Genomic DNA, 17,222 nt, shown 5'->3' on the forward strand with positions numbered 1-17,222 from the left:
GTGAATGGTGTCAGAAAGTGGTCTAGTTTCAACCTTCTGCATGTTGCTGTCCAGTTCTCCCAGCACCATTTGTTAAAGAGACTGTCTTTTTTCCATTGGATGTTCTTTCCTGCTTTGTCAAAGATGAGTTGGCCATACGTTTGTGGGTCTAGTTCTGGGGTTTCTATTCGATTCCATTGGTCTATGTGTCTGTTTTTGTGCCAATACCATGCTGTCTTGATGATAACAGCTTTGTAGTAGAGGCTAAAGTCTGGGATTGTGATGCCTCCTGCTTTGGTCTTCTTCTTCAATATTACTTTGGCTATTCGGGGCCTTTTGTGTTTCCATATGAATTTTAGAATCGCTTGTTCTAGCTTCAAGAAGAATGCTGATGCAATTTTGATTGGGATTGCACTGAATGTGTAGATAGCTTTGGGTAGTATTGACATTTTGACAATATTTATTCTTCCAATCCATGAACAGGGAATGTCTTTCCATTTCTTTATATCTTCTTCAATTACCTTCGTAAGCTTTCTATAGTTTTCAGCATACAGATCTTTTACATCTTTGGTTAGATTTATTCCTAGGTATTTTATGCTTCTTGGTGCAATTGTGAATGGGATCAGTGTCTTTATTTGTCTTTCTGTTGCTTCACTGTTAGTGTATAAGAATGCAACTGATTTCTGTACCTTGATTTTGTATCCTGCAACTTTGCTGAATTCATGTATCAGTTCTAGCAGACTTTTGGTGGAGTCTATCAGATTTTCCATGTATAATATCATGTCATCTGCAAAAAGCGAAAGCTTGACTTCATCTTTGCCAATTTGGATGCCTTTGATTTCCTTTTGTTGTCTGATTGCTGATGCTAGAACTTCCAACACTATGTTAAACAACAGCGGTGAGAGTGGGCATCCCTGTCATGTTCCTGATCTCAGGGAAAAAGCTCTCAGTTTTTCCCCATTGAGGATGATGTTAGCTGTGGGCTTTTCATAAATGGCGTTTATGATGTTTAAGTATGTTCCTTCTATCCCGACTTTCTCAAGGGTTTTTATTAAGAAAGAATGCTGAATTTTGTCAAAGGCCTTTTCTGCATCGATTGACAGGATCATATGGTTCTTATCTTTTCTTTTATTAATGTGATGTATCACGTTGATTGATTTGCGAATGTTGAACCAGCCCTGCATCCCAGGAATGAATCCCACTTGATCATGGTGAATAATTCTTTTTATATGCTGTTGAATTCGATTTGCTAGTATCTTATTGAGAATTTTTGCATCCATATTCATCAGGGATATTGGCCTGTAGTTCTCTTTTTTTACTGGGTCTCTGTCTGGTTTAGGAATCAAAGTAATACTGGCTTCATAGAATGAGTCTGGAAGTTTTCCTTCCCTTTCTATTTCTTGGAATAGCTTGAGAAGGATAGGTATTGTCTCTGCTTTAAACGTCTGGCAGAACTCCCCTGGGAAGCCATCTGGTCCTGGACTCTTATTTGTTGGGAGATTTTTGATAACCGATTCAATTTCTTCCCTTATGGGTCTGTTCAAGCTTTCTATTTCCTCCTGATTGAGTTTGGGAAGAGTGTGGGTGTTTAGGAATTTGTCCATTTCTTCCAGGTTGTCCAATTTGTTGGCATATAATTTTTCATAGTATTCCCTGATAATTGTTTGTATCTCTGAGGGATTGGTTGTAATAATTCCATTTTCATTCATGATTTTATCTATTTGGGTCATCTCCCTTTTCTTTTTGAGAAGCCTGGCTAGAGGTTTGTCAATTTTGTTTATTTTTTCAAAAAACCAACTCTTGGTTTCGTTGATCTGCTCTACCGTTTTTTTAGATTCTATATTGTTTATTTCTGCTCTGATCTTTATTATTTCTCTTCTTCTGCTGGGTTTAGGCTGCCTTTGCTGTTCTGCTTCTATTTCCTTTAGGTGTGCTATTAGATTTTGTATTTGGGATTTTTCTTGTTTCTTGAGATAGGCCTGGATTGCAATGTATTTTCCTCTCAGGACTGCCTTTGCTGCGTCCCAAAGCGTTTGGATTGTTGTATTTTCATTTTCGTTTGTTTCCATATATTTTTTAATTTCTTCTCTAATTGCCTGGTTGACCCACTCATTCGTTAGTAGGGTGTTCTTTAACCTCCATGCTTTTGGAGGTTTTCCAGACTTTTTCCTGTGGTTGATTTCAAGCTTCATGGCATTGTGGTCTGAAAGTATGCATGGTATAATTTCAATTCTTGTATACTTATGAAGGGCTGTTTTGTGACCCAGTATATGATCTATCTGGGAGAATGTTCCATGTGCACTCGAGAAGAAAGTATATTCTGTTGCTTTGGGATGCAGAGTTCTAAATATATCTGTCAAGTCCATCTGATCCAGTGTGTCATTCAGGGCCCTTGTTTCTTTACTGACCGTGTGTCTAGATGATCTATCCATTTCTGTAAGTGGGGTGTTAAAGTCCCCTGCAATGACCGCATTCTTATCAATAAGGTTGCTTATGTTTGTGAGTAATTGTTTTATATATTTGGGGGCTCCGGTATTTGGTGCATAGACATTTATAATTGTTACCTCTTCCTGATGGATAGACCCTGTAATTATTATATAATGCCCTTCTTCATCTCATTACAGCCTTTAATTTAAAGTCTAGTTTGTCTGATATAAGTATGGCTACTCCAGCTTTCTTTTGGCTTCCAGTAGCATGATAAATAGTTCTCCATCCCCTCACTCTCAATCTAAAGGTGTCCTCAGATCTAAAATGAGTCTCTTGTAGACAGCAAATAGATGGGTCTTGTTTTTTTATCCATTCTGATACCCTATGTCTTTTGGTTGGCACATTTAATCCATTTACATTCAGTGTTATTATAGAAAGATACAGGTTTAGAGTCATTGTGATGTCTGTATGTTTTATGCTTATAGCGATGTCTCTGGTACTTTGTCTCACAGGATCCCCCTTAGGATCTCTTGTAGGGCTGGTTTAGTGGTGACAAATTCCTTCAGTTTTTGTTTGTTTGGGAAGACCTTTATCTCTCCTTCTATTCTAAATGACAGACTTGCTGGATAAAGGATTCTTGGCTGCATATTTTTTCTGTTCAATACATTGAAGATCTCGTGCCAATCCTTTCTGGCCTGCCAAGTTTCAAAAGAGAGATCAGTCAAGAGTCTTATAGGTCTCCCTTTATAAGTTAGGGCACGTTTATCCCTTGCTGCTTTCAGAATTTTCTCTTTATCCTTGTATTTTGCCAGTTTGACCATGATATGTCGTGCAGAAGATCGATTCAAGTTACGTCCGAAGGGAGTTCTCTGTGCCTCTTGGATTTCAATGCCTTTTTCCTTCCCCAGTTCAGGGAAGTTCTCAGCTATTATTTCTTCAAGTACACCTTCAGCACCTTTCCCTCTCTCTTCCTCCTCTGGCATACCAATTATGTGTATATTATTTCTTTTTAGTGTGTCACTTAGTTCTCTAATTTTCCCCTCATACTCCTGGATTTTTTTATCTTTTTCTCAGCTTCCTCTTTTTCCATAACTTTATCTTCTAGTTCACCTATTCTCTCCTCTGCCTCTTCAATCCGAGCCGTCATTTCCATTTTGTTTTGCATTTCGTTTAAAGCATTTTTCAGCTCCTCCTGACTGTTCCTTAGTCCCTTGATCTCTTTAGCAAGAGATTCTCTGCTGTCCTCTATACTGTTTTCAAGCCCAGTGATTAATTTTATGACTATTATTCTAAATTCACTTTCTGTTATATTATTTAAATCCTTTTTCATCAGTTCATTAGCTGTTGTTATTTCCTGGAGATTCTTCTGAGGGGAATTCTTCTGTTTGGTCATTTTGGATAGTCCCTGGAGTGGTGAGGACCTGCAGGGCACTTCCCCTGTGCAGTGGTGTATAACTGGAGCTGGTGGGCGGAGTCGCAGTCAGACCTGACGTCTGCCCCCAGCCCACCGCTGGGGCCACAGTCAGACTGGTGTGTGCCTTCTCTTACCCTCTCCTAGGGGTGGGATTCACTGTGGGGTGGCGTGGCCGTCTGGGCTACTTGCACACTGCCAGGCTTGTGGAGCTGGGGATCTGGCGTATTAGCTGGGGTGGGTAGGCAAGGTGCACGGGGGCAGGAGGGGCAAGCTTAGCTCGCTTCTCCTTAGGTGATCCACTTCAAGAGGGGCCCTGTGGCAGCAGGAGGGAGTCAGACCCGCTGCTGGAGGGGTGGCTCCGCAGAAGCACCGCGTTGGGTGTTTGTGCGGAGCAAGCAAGTTCCCTGACAGGGACTGGTTCCCTTTGGGATTTTGGCTGGGGGATGGGCGAGAGAGATGGCGCTGGCGAGCGCCTTTGTTCCCAGCCAAACTGAGCTCTGTCGTCCCGGGGCTCAGCAACTCTCCCTCCCTTTGTCCTCCAGGCTTCCCGCTTTCTGAGCAGAGCTGTTAACTTATGACCTCCCAGATGCTAAGCAAGTCCCGCCTGCTGTCAGAACACACTTCGTCCGGCCCCTCCGCTTTTGTGAGCCAGACTCAGGGTCTCTGCTTGGCCGGAGGGCCACCCTCCGCCCCAGCTCCCTCCGGCCAGTCCGTGGAGCACGCACCGCCTCTCCGCCCTTCCTACCCTCTTCCATGGGCCTCTTGTCTGCGCTTGGCTCCGGAGACTCCGGTCTGCTAGTCTTCTGGTGGTTTTCTGGGTTAGTTAGGCAGGTGTAGGTGGAATCTAAGTGATCAGCAGGATGCGCGGTGAGCCTAGCGTCCTCCTAAGCCGCCATCTTCCGGTCTGTGTCCGGTAGGTCTTGTTTTTTAATCCATTCAGTCACTCCGTGTTTTTTTATTGGAACATTTAGTCTATCTACATTTAAAGTAATTATGGGGGCACCTGGGTGGCTCAGTCGGTTGAGTGTCTGACTTCGACTCAAGTCATGATCTCACGATTTGTGAGTTTGAGGGCTGTGTTGGGCTCTGTGCTGACAGCTCGGAGCCTGGAGCCTGCTTCTGATTCTGTGTCTCCCTCTCTCTCTGCCCTTCCCCCACTCACGTTCTGTCCCTCTTTCTCTCAAAAATAAATAAACATTAACAATTAAAAAAAATTAATTATTGACAGGTATGTACTTACTGGCATTTTGTTCATTGTTTTCTGGTAGTTTTTTGGTGGTTGGATGACTTTCTATTCTAAGTTAATGGTCGCTTAAGTCCTAATATATTCTAAAAGCACCATATTTTTTTTTTTTTCCAACGTTTATTTATTTTTGGGACAGAGAGAGACAGAGCATGAACGGGGGAGGGACAGAGAGAGAGGGAGACACAGAATCGGAAACAGGCTCCAGGCTCTGAGCCATCAGCCCAGAGCCTGACGCGGGGCTCGAACTCACGGACCGTGAGATCGTGACCTGGCTGAAGTCGGACGCTTAACCGACTGCGCCACCCAGGCGCCCCAAAGCACCATATTTTTAATCCTCTGCACATCCCCTGATGTTTTATGTATTTGATGTTATATTTTACAACTTTTTATTTTGTGCATCCCTTAACTATTGTACATATAGTCGATTTTACTATTTGTCTTTTAACTTTCATACTAGCTTTATAAGTGGTTGAGCCACTACCTTTACTGTATGTTTGCTTTTACTGGTGAGGGTTTTGGGGTTTTTTTTCATAATTTTCTTACTTCTAGTTATGGCCTTTTTTTCTGCTTAAAGAAGTTCTTTTAGCAATTCTTGTAAGGCTGGTTCACTTCAAAAAAGTTTAAAAAAACTTAAAGAAGTTAAACTTCTTTAATTTTTGTCTGAGAAACTTTCTCTCTTTCAATTCTGAAATATAACCTTGTTAGGTAGAGTACTCTTGGTTGTGGGTTTTTCATTTTTCCTTTTCCTTTTAGCACTTTAAATATATCATTCCATCCCCTTCTGGCCTGAAAAATTTTTGCCGTAAAGTTAGCTCATACGTTTATGGGCGTTCCCTTGTGGGTAGCTAGCTGCTTTTCTCTTGCTGCTTTTTAAGATTCTTTCTAACTTTTCTTTTAAAAAAAATTTTTTTTTTAACATTTATTTATTTTTTAGACAGAGAGAGACAGAGCATGAACGGGGGAGGGTCAGAGAGAGAGGGAGACACAGAATCTGAAACAGGCTCCAGGCTCTGAGCAGTCAGCACAGAGCCCGAGGCGGGGCTCGAACTCACATACCGCAAGATCGTGACCTGAGCCGAAGTCGGACGCTTAACGACTGAGCCACTCAGGCGCCCCTCTTTCTAACTTTTCACATTTCAATTATTACGTGACTTATGTGGACCTCTTTGGGTTCATCTTGTTTGGGGCTCTCTAAGGTTCCTGGACCCAGATGTCTGTTTTCTTCCTCAGGTAAAAAAATTTTCAGTTATTATTTCTTCAAATATGTTTTCTGCTTTTTCTCTCTTCTCCTTCTAGGATCCCTCTAATGCAAATGTTGCTAAGCCTGATGTTGTCTAAGAGGTCCCTTAAACTATTCTCATATTAAAAATTTTCACTCTGCTGTTCAGCTTGGATAATTTCCACTACTCTGCTTTCTAGATCATTGATCCATTCTTTTGCATCCTCTAACTGCCGTTGATTCCCTCTAGTGTATTTTTTCATTTCAATTATTGTTCTTCAGTCCTGATTGGTTCCCTTTAACATTTTCTCTTTGTTGAAGTTTTCACTGTGTTCATTCATTCTTCTCTATAGTTCTAGTGAGCATCTTTATGACCATTATTTGCACTCCCTATTAGCTAGACTGCTTATCTCCATTTTGTAAAGTTCTTTTTCTGAGGTTGTTTTCTGTCTTGTTCTTTTATTTGAAACACATTCCTGTCTCCTCATTTTGTCTGACTCTTCTTGTTTCTATGTATTGTCTGACTCTCCTTGTTTCTATGTTTTAGGTAAATCAGCTACATCTCCTGGTCATGAAGGAGTGGCCTTATGTAGAAGGCATCCTGTGGGGCCCAGAAACACAGTCTTCCCTGGTCACTAGAACCAGATCTCCAGGGGTGACTGTGTGTGGCCTGCATGTTCCCTCCCTTTGTGGCTAGGCCACAACTTCTGTGAGGAGGGCTGTCCCCAACTCCCCCGGGTAGGAGTAATTTTTGAGGGTGCAGGTCCTGGCTGCCCACTATGTATGATGGGATGGGAACGGCTTTGGAGGCAAGTGCCATTCCTAGACTAGGGTGCCTACTGGATGTGGCAGGGTGGGAGCTACTCTGGAGGGGGCCTGCTGGGGAAAGTCTGCAAGGGTTAATGCTAGAATGGGGCAAATGGTGCTAAGAAGGAAGATGCAGAGTGTCAGAACTGGCACCTACCCACATTTGGGCCAGCTAGGCAGGAGGGCAAGAAAATGTAGCCTGCCACTGCTTCCATTCCAGGAGAAATTTCCTACTTTCTTAGTCGTCCAACATCATGTCTCTTGGGCAAAGGAGAAATGAAGTTAAATGGACTTTCTTTTCTTACTCTCCATCAGTTGTTTATAATCGTGCCATATTTCAGTTTGTTTCAAGCTTAAAACATGACTGTCTTATATAGTTTTTTTCAGTTTTCTTGGGAGTTTTGAATTGCTTTTCTTTAACTTGTTCATACAGAATGCTGTGCTGTCAGCATACCCTCTAGTTTCTGTTCTCAAATATAATAGTACTGCATGGAGTAGCTCCTCCCCTCCCTATTCCCCTTTATTGAGAACTTCCCAGAGAAACCCCATCACCTTTTCTATTCTGGACTGGCTGCTCTTCAGTTGCCATCTAAGGTCTTCCCTTCACTGCTTCTTTGGATTGAATCCACTGTTTCGTGGATCATATATTCTTTCTTGGTTTACTTAATTTGACATAGTATATATATTCAAGTAACTCTAAGAAGACAGCAGACAAACTTTCTGCTGTTTTTTTTTTTCCATGTTTGTTTATTTTCGAGAGAGAGATCTGCGCTGTCAATGCAGAGCCTGATGTGGGGCTCAAACTCATGAAACTTGAGACCATGACCTGAGCCAAAGTCAGACACTTAACCACTTAACCAACTAAGCCACCCTTTCTGAAATTTTAAATGTCTTTATTCTAAACCTCATATCTGACTGATAGCTTGGCAGATATTGGAAATCTGATTTCAAATCCATTTCCCTAGAGTTGCCAAGGAGAATCTAACAGCACCTCAATTTTTGTTCCTGTTAAAGGAACCTCGTTTTTCTCTCTGAAAGGTTTTAGTATCTTGTTTTCATCAGTTTTTCTAAAATTTCAAGATGATATGTTTATGTCTGTTTCTTTTTTTTTATTCATTGTACTTGGCTTTTTTCAAGCAAAAGGCTTGTATTCTATATAATTTCTTTAATTCTGTGGGCAAGAATGGAGGGAGCAAGAGAAGCTGGGGTGGGAGTGTCAATTTCTATTTTTGATTAGATGCTAGTTACACAAGCACGTTGTGTTTCTCCCAAAGAGGGAAACAGGGATCCCAAGGAATCCTACTGGGTTCCAGCTCTTTGGACTCATCACCCCAGTCTCTCCAATTCTCTCCATTCTGTATTATTTCTTTTAATTTTTTTTTAATGTTTATTTATTTTTGAGAGAGAAGGAACACGAGTGGAGGAGAGGCAGAGAGAGAGAGAGGGAGACAGAGAATCTGAAATAGGCTCCAGGCTCTGAGCTGTTAGCACAGAGCCCAACACGGGGCTCAAACTCAGGAACGGCGAGATCATGACCTGAGCCGAAGTCGGATGCCCAAACGGCTGAGCCATCCAGGTGCCCCTCCATTCTATATTATTTCTGTGATGAGTTCCTTCTCTCCATTTTGTCCTTTTTTCTTCTCCAGACTCCAGTTAGTTGTTGAAATTCTTGTCTTTATGTCGCGTCCCTCCGTCTCCCCTGCCCCCCACCCCCCGCCCCCTTGCGAGATATCCTAAACTTTAGCTTCTAGGCCTTATGATGAAATTTTAAATTTTGGTACATTTTAAAATTCTAACAGCTCTTTCCAGTGGTTAGCATTCTGTTTTCATAATATTCTATTCTTATTTTAGATAATCTCTCTGAATATAGTAATTGTTTAAAAAGACTTTATTTTTTAGAACAGTTTTAAAGAAAAATCTGGAAGACAGTATGAGAGTTCCCATATATGTTGCATTACATTAGCATTTATTATAATAAGCAACTATAATAATGTTGATATTATATTACTATTATGAGAGACCCTACTTTATTCACATTTAGTTTTTGTCTAATATGTTTTTTCTGTCCCAGGATCCTACCCAGGATCTCCTATTACACTTAGTTGTCATATCTCCTTAGGCTCCTTTGGCTGTGGCAATTTTACAAATTTTCCTTGTTTTTGATGACCTTGACAGAGGAGTGCTGGCCAGGTACTATCTAGAATACTTGTCTATTGGAATTTGTCTTAGCATGCTTTCTTGTTTGTTATTTTGTTTATGCTTGTGAATAAAATGCCAGGCTGCACTTTACTTTTGGGAACCAAATAGAATCAACTGATCCATTGTTCTATATACCACCCTTCAATGAATCCCCATTTCTAATAGTTCCTGTCAGATCTGCCAACCCTGAGTTTATAGCTACTTTGGGATCCTGCTGAGAGAATAAAGGAGAGCAGCTCACTTCTCCACTGCAGCCCATACATAGCCCCTCATTCTGGGCTGTGGTTTCCGTAGCTTGCTTCTGCCTTCTTTTTTTTTTTTTTTTTTTTTTAATGTTTTTATTTATATTTGAGAGAGACACACACACAACACAAGCAGGGGAGAGGCAAAGAGAGAGGGAGACACAGAATCTGAAACAGGCTCCAGGCTCAAGCTGTCAGCACAGAGCCTGACATGGGGCTCAAACTCATGAACCGTGAGATCATGACCCGAGCCAAAGTCAGACACTTAACCGACTGGTGCCCCTTCTGCCTTCTACCTTAAGAAATATGGAAACCTCGGGGCGCCTGGGTGGCTCAGTCGGTTGAGCGCCCGATCGGCTCAGGTCACGATCTCGCGGTCTGTGAGTTCGAGCCCCGCATCGGGCCCCTGTGCTGACAGCTCAGAGCCCGGAGCCTGTTTCAGATTCTGTGTCTCCCTCTCTCTGACCCTCCCCCATTCATGCTCTGTCTCTCTCTGTCTCAAAAATAAATAAAAACGTTAAAAAAAAAAAATTAAAAAAAAAAAAAAGAAATATGGAAACCTCTTGACAGTAATTTTTTTCTCCTGCATTCTTCTTTACTATTCCATTTATTTTCATATGTTTATTCTTTTAAACTCCTAGACTTTAACTTCAGAGAAGTTTGGGACAGAATGGAAGGAGAATGTATCTATTCAGTCTGTCATCTTTACCTGAAGATTCCACAAGTCCATTTGTTAAAGAAAAATAAAATCTCTCCTAATAAGCAAAGGAAGTATAAATGTCCACTAATGCATAATTACAGTTTTATTATTATTTGTAATTCTCTTGATATGGATTTAATTTAAACTCCTGGCAGAGGTTTTATTAAAACTTCTGGTAAAACTCAGGATAGGGTCCCCACAGGAAAAAGACTTCACCCATGTGAATCTTTCATGAAGGGACTACGTGTAAAGTCATGGGCAGGTTAAGGGAACACACAAGGGAACGGTGAGGCACCAGGAACAAGCAACAGAAGGATACCCTTACAATCCCTACAGCCAGAGGGACAAGGCAAGGAAAAGAGTTATAGGAGCGAGGTAGGCAATAGAACTGTGGAGAAGAGGCCACTCAGCAAAAGCTGTAGCATATAGATATGGTTGCTGTGCTGAAACAAAGTGGGGAAGAAATGCCCATTCCTGGCAGTAGGATCCACTGACCAGACCCAACCATAAGCTAGTCAGGGAAGAGGACACAAAATATGTAGTTTGTAGGAGTCAGAGCAGGGTCAAGAATGGATCAAGGGGTGGATAGAGAACTGTTATTAAAACCTAATGTTTTTTACTGGCACACAGACACTCAGATTAATGGAACAGAATAGAGAACCCAAAAATGGACCCACAAACGTATGGCCAACTAATCTTTGACAAAGCAGGAAAGAATATCCAATGGAATAAAGACAGTCTCTTCAGCAAGTGGTGCTGGGAAAACTGGATAGCAACATGCAGAAGAACCTGGACCGCTTTCTTACACCAGACACAAAAACAAACTCAAAATGGATGAAAGACCTAAACGTTAAGACAGAAAGCCATCAAAATCCTAGAGGAGAAAGCAGGCAAAAACTTCTTTGATCTTGGCTGCAGCAACTTCTTACTCAACACGTCTCCAGAGGCAAGGGAAACAAAAGCAAAAATGAACTACTGGGACCCCATCAAAATAAAAACCTTCTGCATAGCAAAGGAAACAATCAGCAAAACTAAAAGGCAACTGATAGAATGGGAGAAGATATTTGCAAACGACATATCAGATAAAGGTTTAGTATCCAAAATCTATAAAGAACTCATCAGTGTCAACACCCAAAAAAAACAAATAATCCAGTGAAGAAATGGGCAAAAGACATGAATAGACACTTCTCCAAGGAAGACATCTAGATGGCCAACCGACACATGAAAAAATGCTCAACATCACTCATCATCAGGGAAATACAAATCAAAACCACAATGAGATACCACCTCACACCTGTCAGAATGGTTAACATTAACAACTCAGGCAACAACAGATGTTGGCGAGGATGCGGAGAAAGAGGATCTCTTTTGCATTGTTGGTGGGAATGCAAGCTGGTGCAGCCACTCTGGAAAACAGTATGGAGGTTCCTCAAAAAATTAAAAATAGAACTACCCTACTAGCCAGCAATTGCACTACTAGGCATTTATCCAAGGGATACAGGTATGCTGTTTTGAAGGGGCACAAGCACCCCAATGTTTATAGCAGCACTATCAACAACAAAGTATGGAGAGAGCCCAAATGTCCATCAATGGATGAATGAATAAAGAAGATGTGGTATATATACACAATGGAGGATTACTCGGAAATCAAAAAGAATGAAATCTTGCCATGTGCAACTACGTGGATGGAACTCGAGGGTAAGTGAAGTTAAGCTAAGTGAAATTAGTCCATCAGAGAAAGACAAATATCATATGATTTCACTCGTGTGAGGACTTTAAGACATAGAACAGATGAACATAAGGGAAGGGAAGCGAAAATAATATTAAAACAGGGAGGGAGACAAAACATAAGAGACTCTTAAATATGGAGAGCAAACTGAGGGTTATGGAAGGGGTTGTGGGAGGGGGGTGGGGTAAATGGGTAAGGGGCATTAAGGAATCTACTCTTGAAATCATTGTTGCACATATGCTAACTAATTTGGATGTAAATTTAAAAAATTAAAAAAAAACTTAATGTTTTTGAACAGACATTTATCTAAAGAGACATATAGATGGCTAACAGACACATGAAAAGATGTTCAACATCATCAATCGTCAGGGAAATACAAATGAAAACCACAGTGAGATATTACCTCACACCTGTAAGAACAGTTAAAATCAAAAAAATAAATAAGAAGTGTTGGTGAGGATGTAGAGAAAAGGGAACCCTCATGTGTACTGTTGGTGGGAACGCAACTTTGTGCAGCCACTATGGAAAACAGTATGGAGGTTCTTCAAAAAATTAAAAATAGAATTACCATATGATCTAGTAATTCTACTATTGGGTATTTACCCAAAGAATATGAAAACACTAATATGAAAAGATACATGCATCCCTATGCTTATTGCTGCATTATTTACAATAGCCAAACTATGGAAGCAACTCAAGTGACCCCTGACTGATGAATGGATAAAGAACAGGTGGTATATATTTATATGTATGTGTGTATACACACACACACACACACACACACACACACACACACACACACACACGATGAAATATTATGCAGCCATAAAAAAGAATTGAAACCTTGCCATTTGCAACATGAATGGACCTAGAGGGTATAATGCTAAGTGAAATAAGTCAATCACAGAAAGACAAACATTATACAATTTCATTCATATGTGAAACATGATTGTTGGGTGCACTTTTGATCTGTATGTTTTTTGTGTATATATTATATTTCAACAAAAAATTTACCAAAAAATGATGGCAGCCATGAATACAACTGAAAAAACAAAACAAAACAAACTATGTTAATGTATTTTTCTGTCCTTCTTTAGGCATCCTCATGAACAGGTCAACAAAGATTTACTGGAACAACTAAAACAATGATAAGCATTCAACAGACATGAAAAGACAGACCTTAGCTTCAAGGGATTTGCAATCTGCTTAGGAAAGCCAAATATTTAGACATGAAATTAAGAATATTAATAAGCAACGTATCAGGCTATGAAGAATGCTATAGTAAAAAAAGATCCAATATTGGCATGTAACTGATTCTTATTGGAAGGCCTAGATGTAAATACTCCTCAAGTGGGCCCTTTCTGTTGGGCATAGGTCAATTAGGCCAAGTAGGCCAAATGTCTGGTTTCAGAAGGTGTTTCAATGTTTCCTGTGGTTAGACAAGGGGGAGGGTGAGTGGCACCCCTTTCTCTGCTTCAGTGGGAGTTGCCCTGTTTTATCTGTTTTATTAAAACTATGGGTTCTGTGTTAATTTTCATTTAACAAGAGGATTTTATTGCTAAAATGAGCTTGAAAGCCACTCTTCTACAAATCTGACTTCTAGATTTGTATATCTCAATTGACATATCTTACAGCTGAAAAATATTTAAAACCTCTGAAACTCTAAAAATAAAATCCATTTTTAGAAGGAAATGAAAATTACCTGAAGTAAAGGGATAAAATCCTCCTGTTCTAGAGAGTTGCAGCTGGGTTTTGCCAGGAGACAGATAAACTTAGAGGCATCATCATGATGGTTATTCAGCAACCTACAAAAGAGACAACTGCTTAGGAAGTCTGGCTACTGTGAACAATGTCTACAATATCAACAGTTGCTAATTTCAGCCTGAACTGAAGGCCATTTAGATCTAGAATCAAGTTCTCTCTTTTCAAAGATTAAGAAAGGGAATTTTTCTACGTTCTTTTAAGTTTTTAAAGTTTATTTATTTATTTATTTATTTACTTACTTATTTGAGAGAGAATGAGAGAGAGAGAGCAAGCAGAAGGGAGGGCCAGAGAGAGAGGGAGAGAGAGAATCCCAAGCAGGCTCTGTACTGTTAGCACAGAGCCCAATGCTGGGCTCGAACTCATGAACTGTGAGATCATGATCTGAGCCAAAATCAAAAAGTCAGATGCTTAACCAACTAAGCCACCCAGGAGCCCCTCCATGCTCTTGATTTTGTCAAAGGGACACCTCAAGAAAAGCTCAATAACAAAATGGCATATTATTTTTGTAAAATGTTTCTGGGGCTAAGACCACAGGATCAACTAAACTAATTGCAGGGGAGGGAAAATGTCCATTCAGGGTTGGCACAGGACATCCAGGCCCAGAACTCTAGAGCTACCTGCCAGCCAGGAGAGAATATATCAGTTGGACTACTATGCACCACATAAGACAAAGACTTCTGTTTGCCCAGTTTGGCAGACATATTCAGGGCCCACCTGATAGAGGGTTTCTGAAATTAGACTTTGAAGGGCCAATAAAAAAAGAAAAAAAAAATGAATGAATGCCCTTTTAAGTCTTTAAGCTCTATGAATTCCTCATGCCCAACTAATACTGGACATTTCCACTTAGTAACTATACTCTGACAACAAAGTTAAAGTATCAAAAAACAAATTTTATATCTTCCCGTCAAAGCCAGTCCTTTTCCTGGACATCTATTTTTGTTAAAGGTAGAAATATCCAAATTATCTGGGCTTGAAATTTGAAGTCATTTTAAACTTACTTCTTTTCCTTATTTTATGCACATCCCATTAGTCTCCACATTTTCTTGTTTTTCTTCATTACATTTAGTGAATGCTAACTGTGTGCCACTTGTGTCTAGCCTTGAAGATACTTTGGATTCAGAGAAAATAAGACACAGTTCTGTGCTCTGTAAACAGTTTATAGTCTAGTGAGAGTGCTACACCATTAAGATTATACTGACATACTCAGGTTATACTCTGTCATGCGACAGAAGTAATAAGCATGGGTGTCATGGGAGGACACAAGAGGGCCAGTGAGATTCCCTAGAACTGGTAAGTAGGAAAGAAGGATGCTGTGGGTCAGGAGGGCTGCAAGTACAAATGCCTGGTGTGAGAGTGTGTGGAATATTTTGGCAGCTACAAACACTGGGGTGGTAAGAAAAGTGGACATGAGCATATAGGATTGGCCTTTTTATGTTAGATCAGGAAGACTTAGCTTTGGCCTACTCCATGGAAGAATTTTAACTTGGACAGTGACAAGATCAGATGTGCTTTTCAAAAATATCAAGCAAAAATCCAACTATGGGCCTGAGCATGGATAGTAGCAGTGGGAGATGAAGACAAAGGGGAAAATCTGGTTGTAATGAAAAGGACAGGGTAGTTGATTGGTGTGGAGGGATGAAAGTAAGGGGAAGTCCATAACGACTCCTAGGTTTCCAGCTTGGATCCCTAAGTGCTTGGAATACAGGATGGGAATACAGGAGTCCTTAGGAATATTTCCTCAAAATGTTTTATACAACCATTCCCTCTTTTCTAATGCCAGTGTACTTTTGAGTTCAATAAGGGTCTTATTACTTCATGCTGAGACCAACAGAAGGAAAAGGGTCAAAACAGATTTCAGTGTTCATCCAACCTTAAAACACAGGCAATTCATTCCGAAACATTCTTTGATTATATAATCCTCTTTTTCAAAAATGTTCAGTAGCTCTCTACCACTTATACGAATAGTCTAACTGCCTCAGTTCAGCATTTAAGGCTCTCTGTAACTAGATGGGAGCCTGCCTACCTATCTACCTTACTACTTTGCTAAATGAAACTTCCACTCCAGACAGCTGGCCTGGTCCATTATTCTCTAAGTGTGCCATGTGCATTCTTGCCTCTTTGCCATTTCTCATATGATTCTACTCTCCTAGAATACCATCCCTCTTGACTTTGCTATTGGAATGCTGGCTATTCTTTAAGGTTCAGCTAATAATGCAAGTCTTTCAAAAAGCCTTCTCTCATAACTAAATTCTTTACTGATCTTTGTACTGTTTAATTTATTGTATTATATTTACCATTGTACTATTAGTTTGTTTTTATTTCACTGGCACTTAAAGGGCAGACACAGTTATAGACAGGTCTTTTTTCTTCCTTAGCAGCCAGCACAGTGACTTTCACACAGAAGATTCTCAAAAAATGTTTGTGATCTAATGGATGTATACTTAAAAACTGACTTCATTTGTGATTATTAAAGTTACAGTATAATTTGTATATGAATTCTCCTTATCATTCTTTAGCATTCTCAAGGCCTCTACAGTTAAACATGTATACATTTCAGAAAAAGATTAGTATGTAATAAATGCTGATGGGAACCACCTCCTAGGATTAGAAAATGGTTGGGATGATCACAATAAAAAGGTGGTGAGATCTTTGTAAAGGAGCACTTTTATAAAGAAAGGATAGCACAGATGAGAGATACTCTGAGAGGAAAAAGGCAAATCAAGAATGGCTTTTTCTGACCAGAAGCATGAAATAGAAAGAAAAGGTGAATTATGATTTCCAGCTGATGATAGTGGCCGGTAAACTCTATATGGAAGAGAAAAGGAGATAAATAAAAGTTGTGAAAGCTGGAGAAAGAAGGTAAACATAGCTATTTTAAACTGGTATCTTTCAGAGCTCTTAAAACAAAATACTGTTAAGAGACAAATCATACAGTGACATTCAAAGGTAAGTGAAAATAAAGCATAATGAAGCTGGATCAATATTACTTGACTGACTGAGAGGATCTCTGCCACAAAGCAGGTAATCCAGGAACTCAAAAAAGCCATGGAGCAATGTCTTTCCCCTAAAAATGTCCTGACTGTAATAAAATAGATATCAGAGTATAGATATGAAATGGGCAATAAGGCAGGGAAAGGAGGGAGGGCAGAGGCAGGGGAACAAGAGCCCATTAAGGTGTTCATCCTCAAAACATTAGGAGGAGGGCTAGGAAGCCTCCATCCCATGAGTACTGGGATAGCAGGGAAATTATTTCTTGTTATTCTGTGACTTTTACATGTGAATTCACTTTTCAAGAATATAAAGAGCCTATTATGGGAGCAAGTCAGCTTGTGTATGCATATGCCAATATGTTTAAATTCTATGTCATTATTTGCCCGTAATTTTTTTGTAGTTGAAAGTTTTAATGTACTATACTTAAGCCCAAGTCACCTTATGCAAAGGGTAAAATTGGTAAAAAAAAAAAAAAAAAAAAAAAAAAAAAAAAAAAAAAAAAAAA

General features: G+C 40.0%; 1 protein-coding gene across 6 annotated transcripts in view; it reads right to left on the reverse strand.

Annotated features, from left to right (window-relative positions):
* Positions 1 to 17,222, reverse strand: part of PPP2R3A (protein phosphatase 2 regulatory subunit B''alpha) — a 210,769-nt gene that overhangs the window by 105,537 nt on the left and 88,010 nt on the right. For all 6 annotated transcript variants that reach the window (XM_049628797.1, XM_049628793.1, XM_049628795.1 and 3 more), the window contains one exon: positions 13,665 to 13,767. In XM_049628797.1, the coding sequence (XP_049484754.1) occupies positions 13,665 to 13,767 (103 nt within the window). The remainder of the gene's footprint in view (positions 1 to 13,664; positions 13,768 to 17,222) is intronic.

The sequence above is a fragment of the Panthera uncia genome, chromosome C2, assembly GCF_023721935.1.
Source record: "Panthera uncia isolate 11264 chromosome C2, Puncia_PCG_1.0, whole genome shotgun sequence".
NCBI lineage: Eukaryota > Metazoa > Chordata > Mammalia > Carnivora > Felidae > Panthera > Panthera uncia.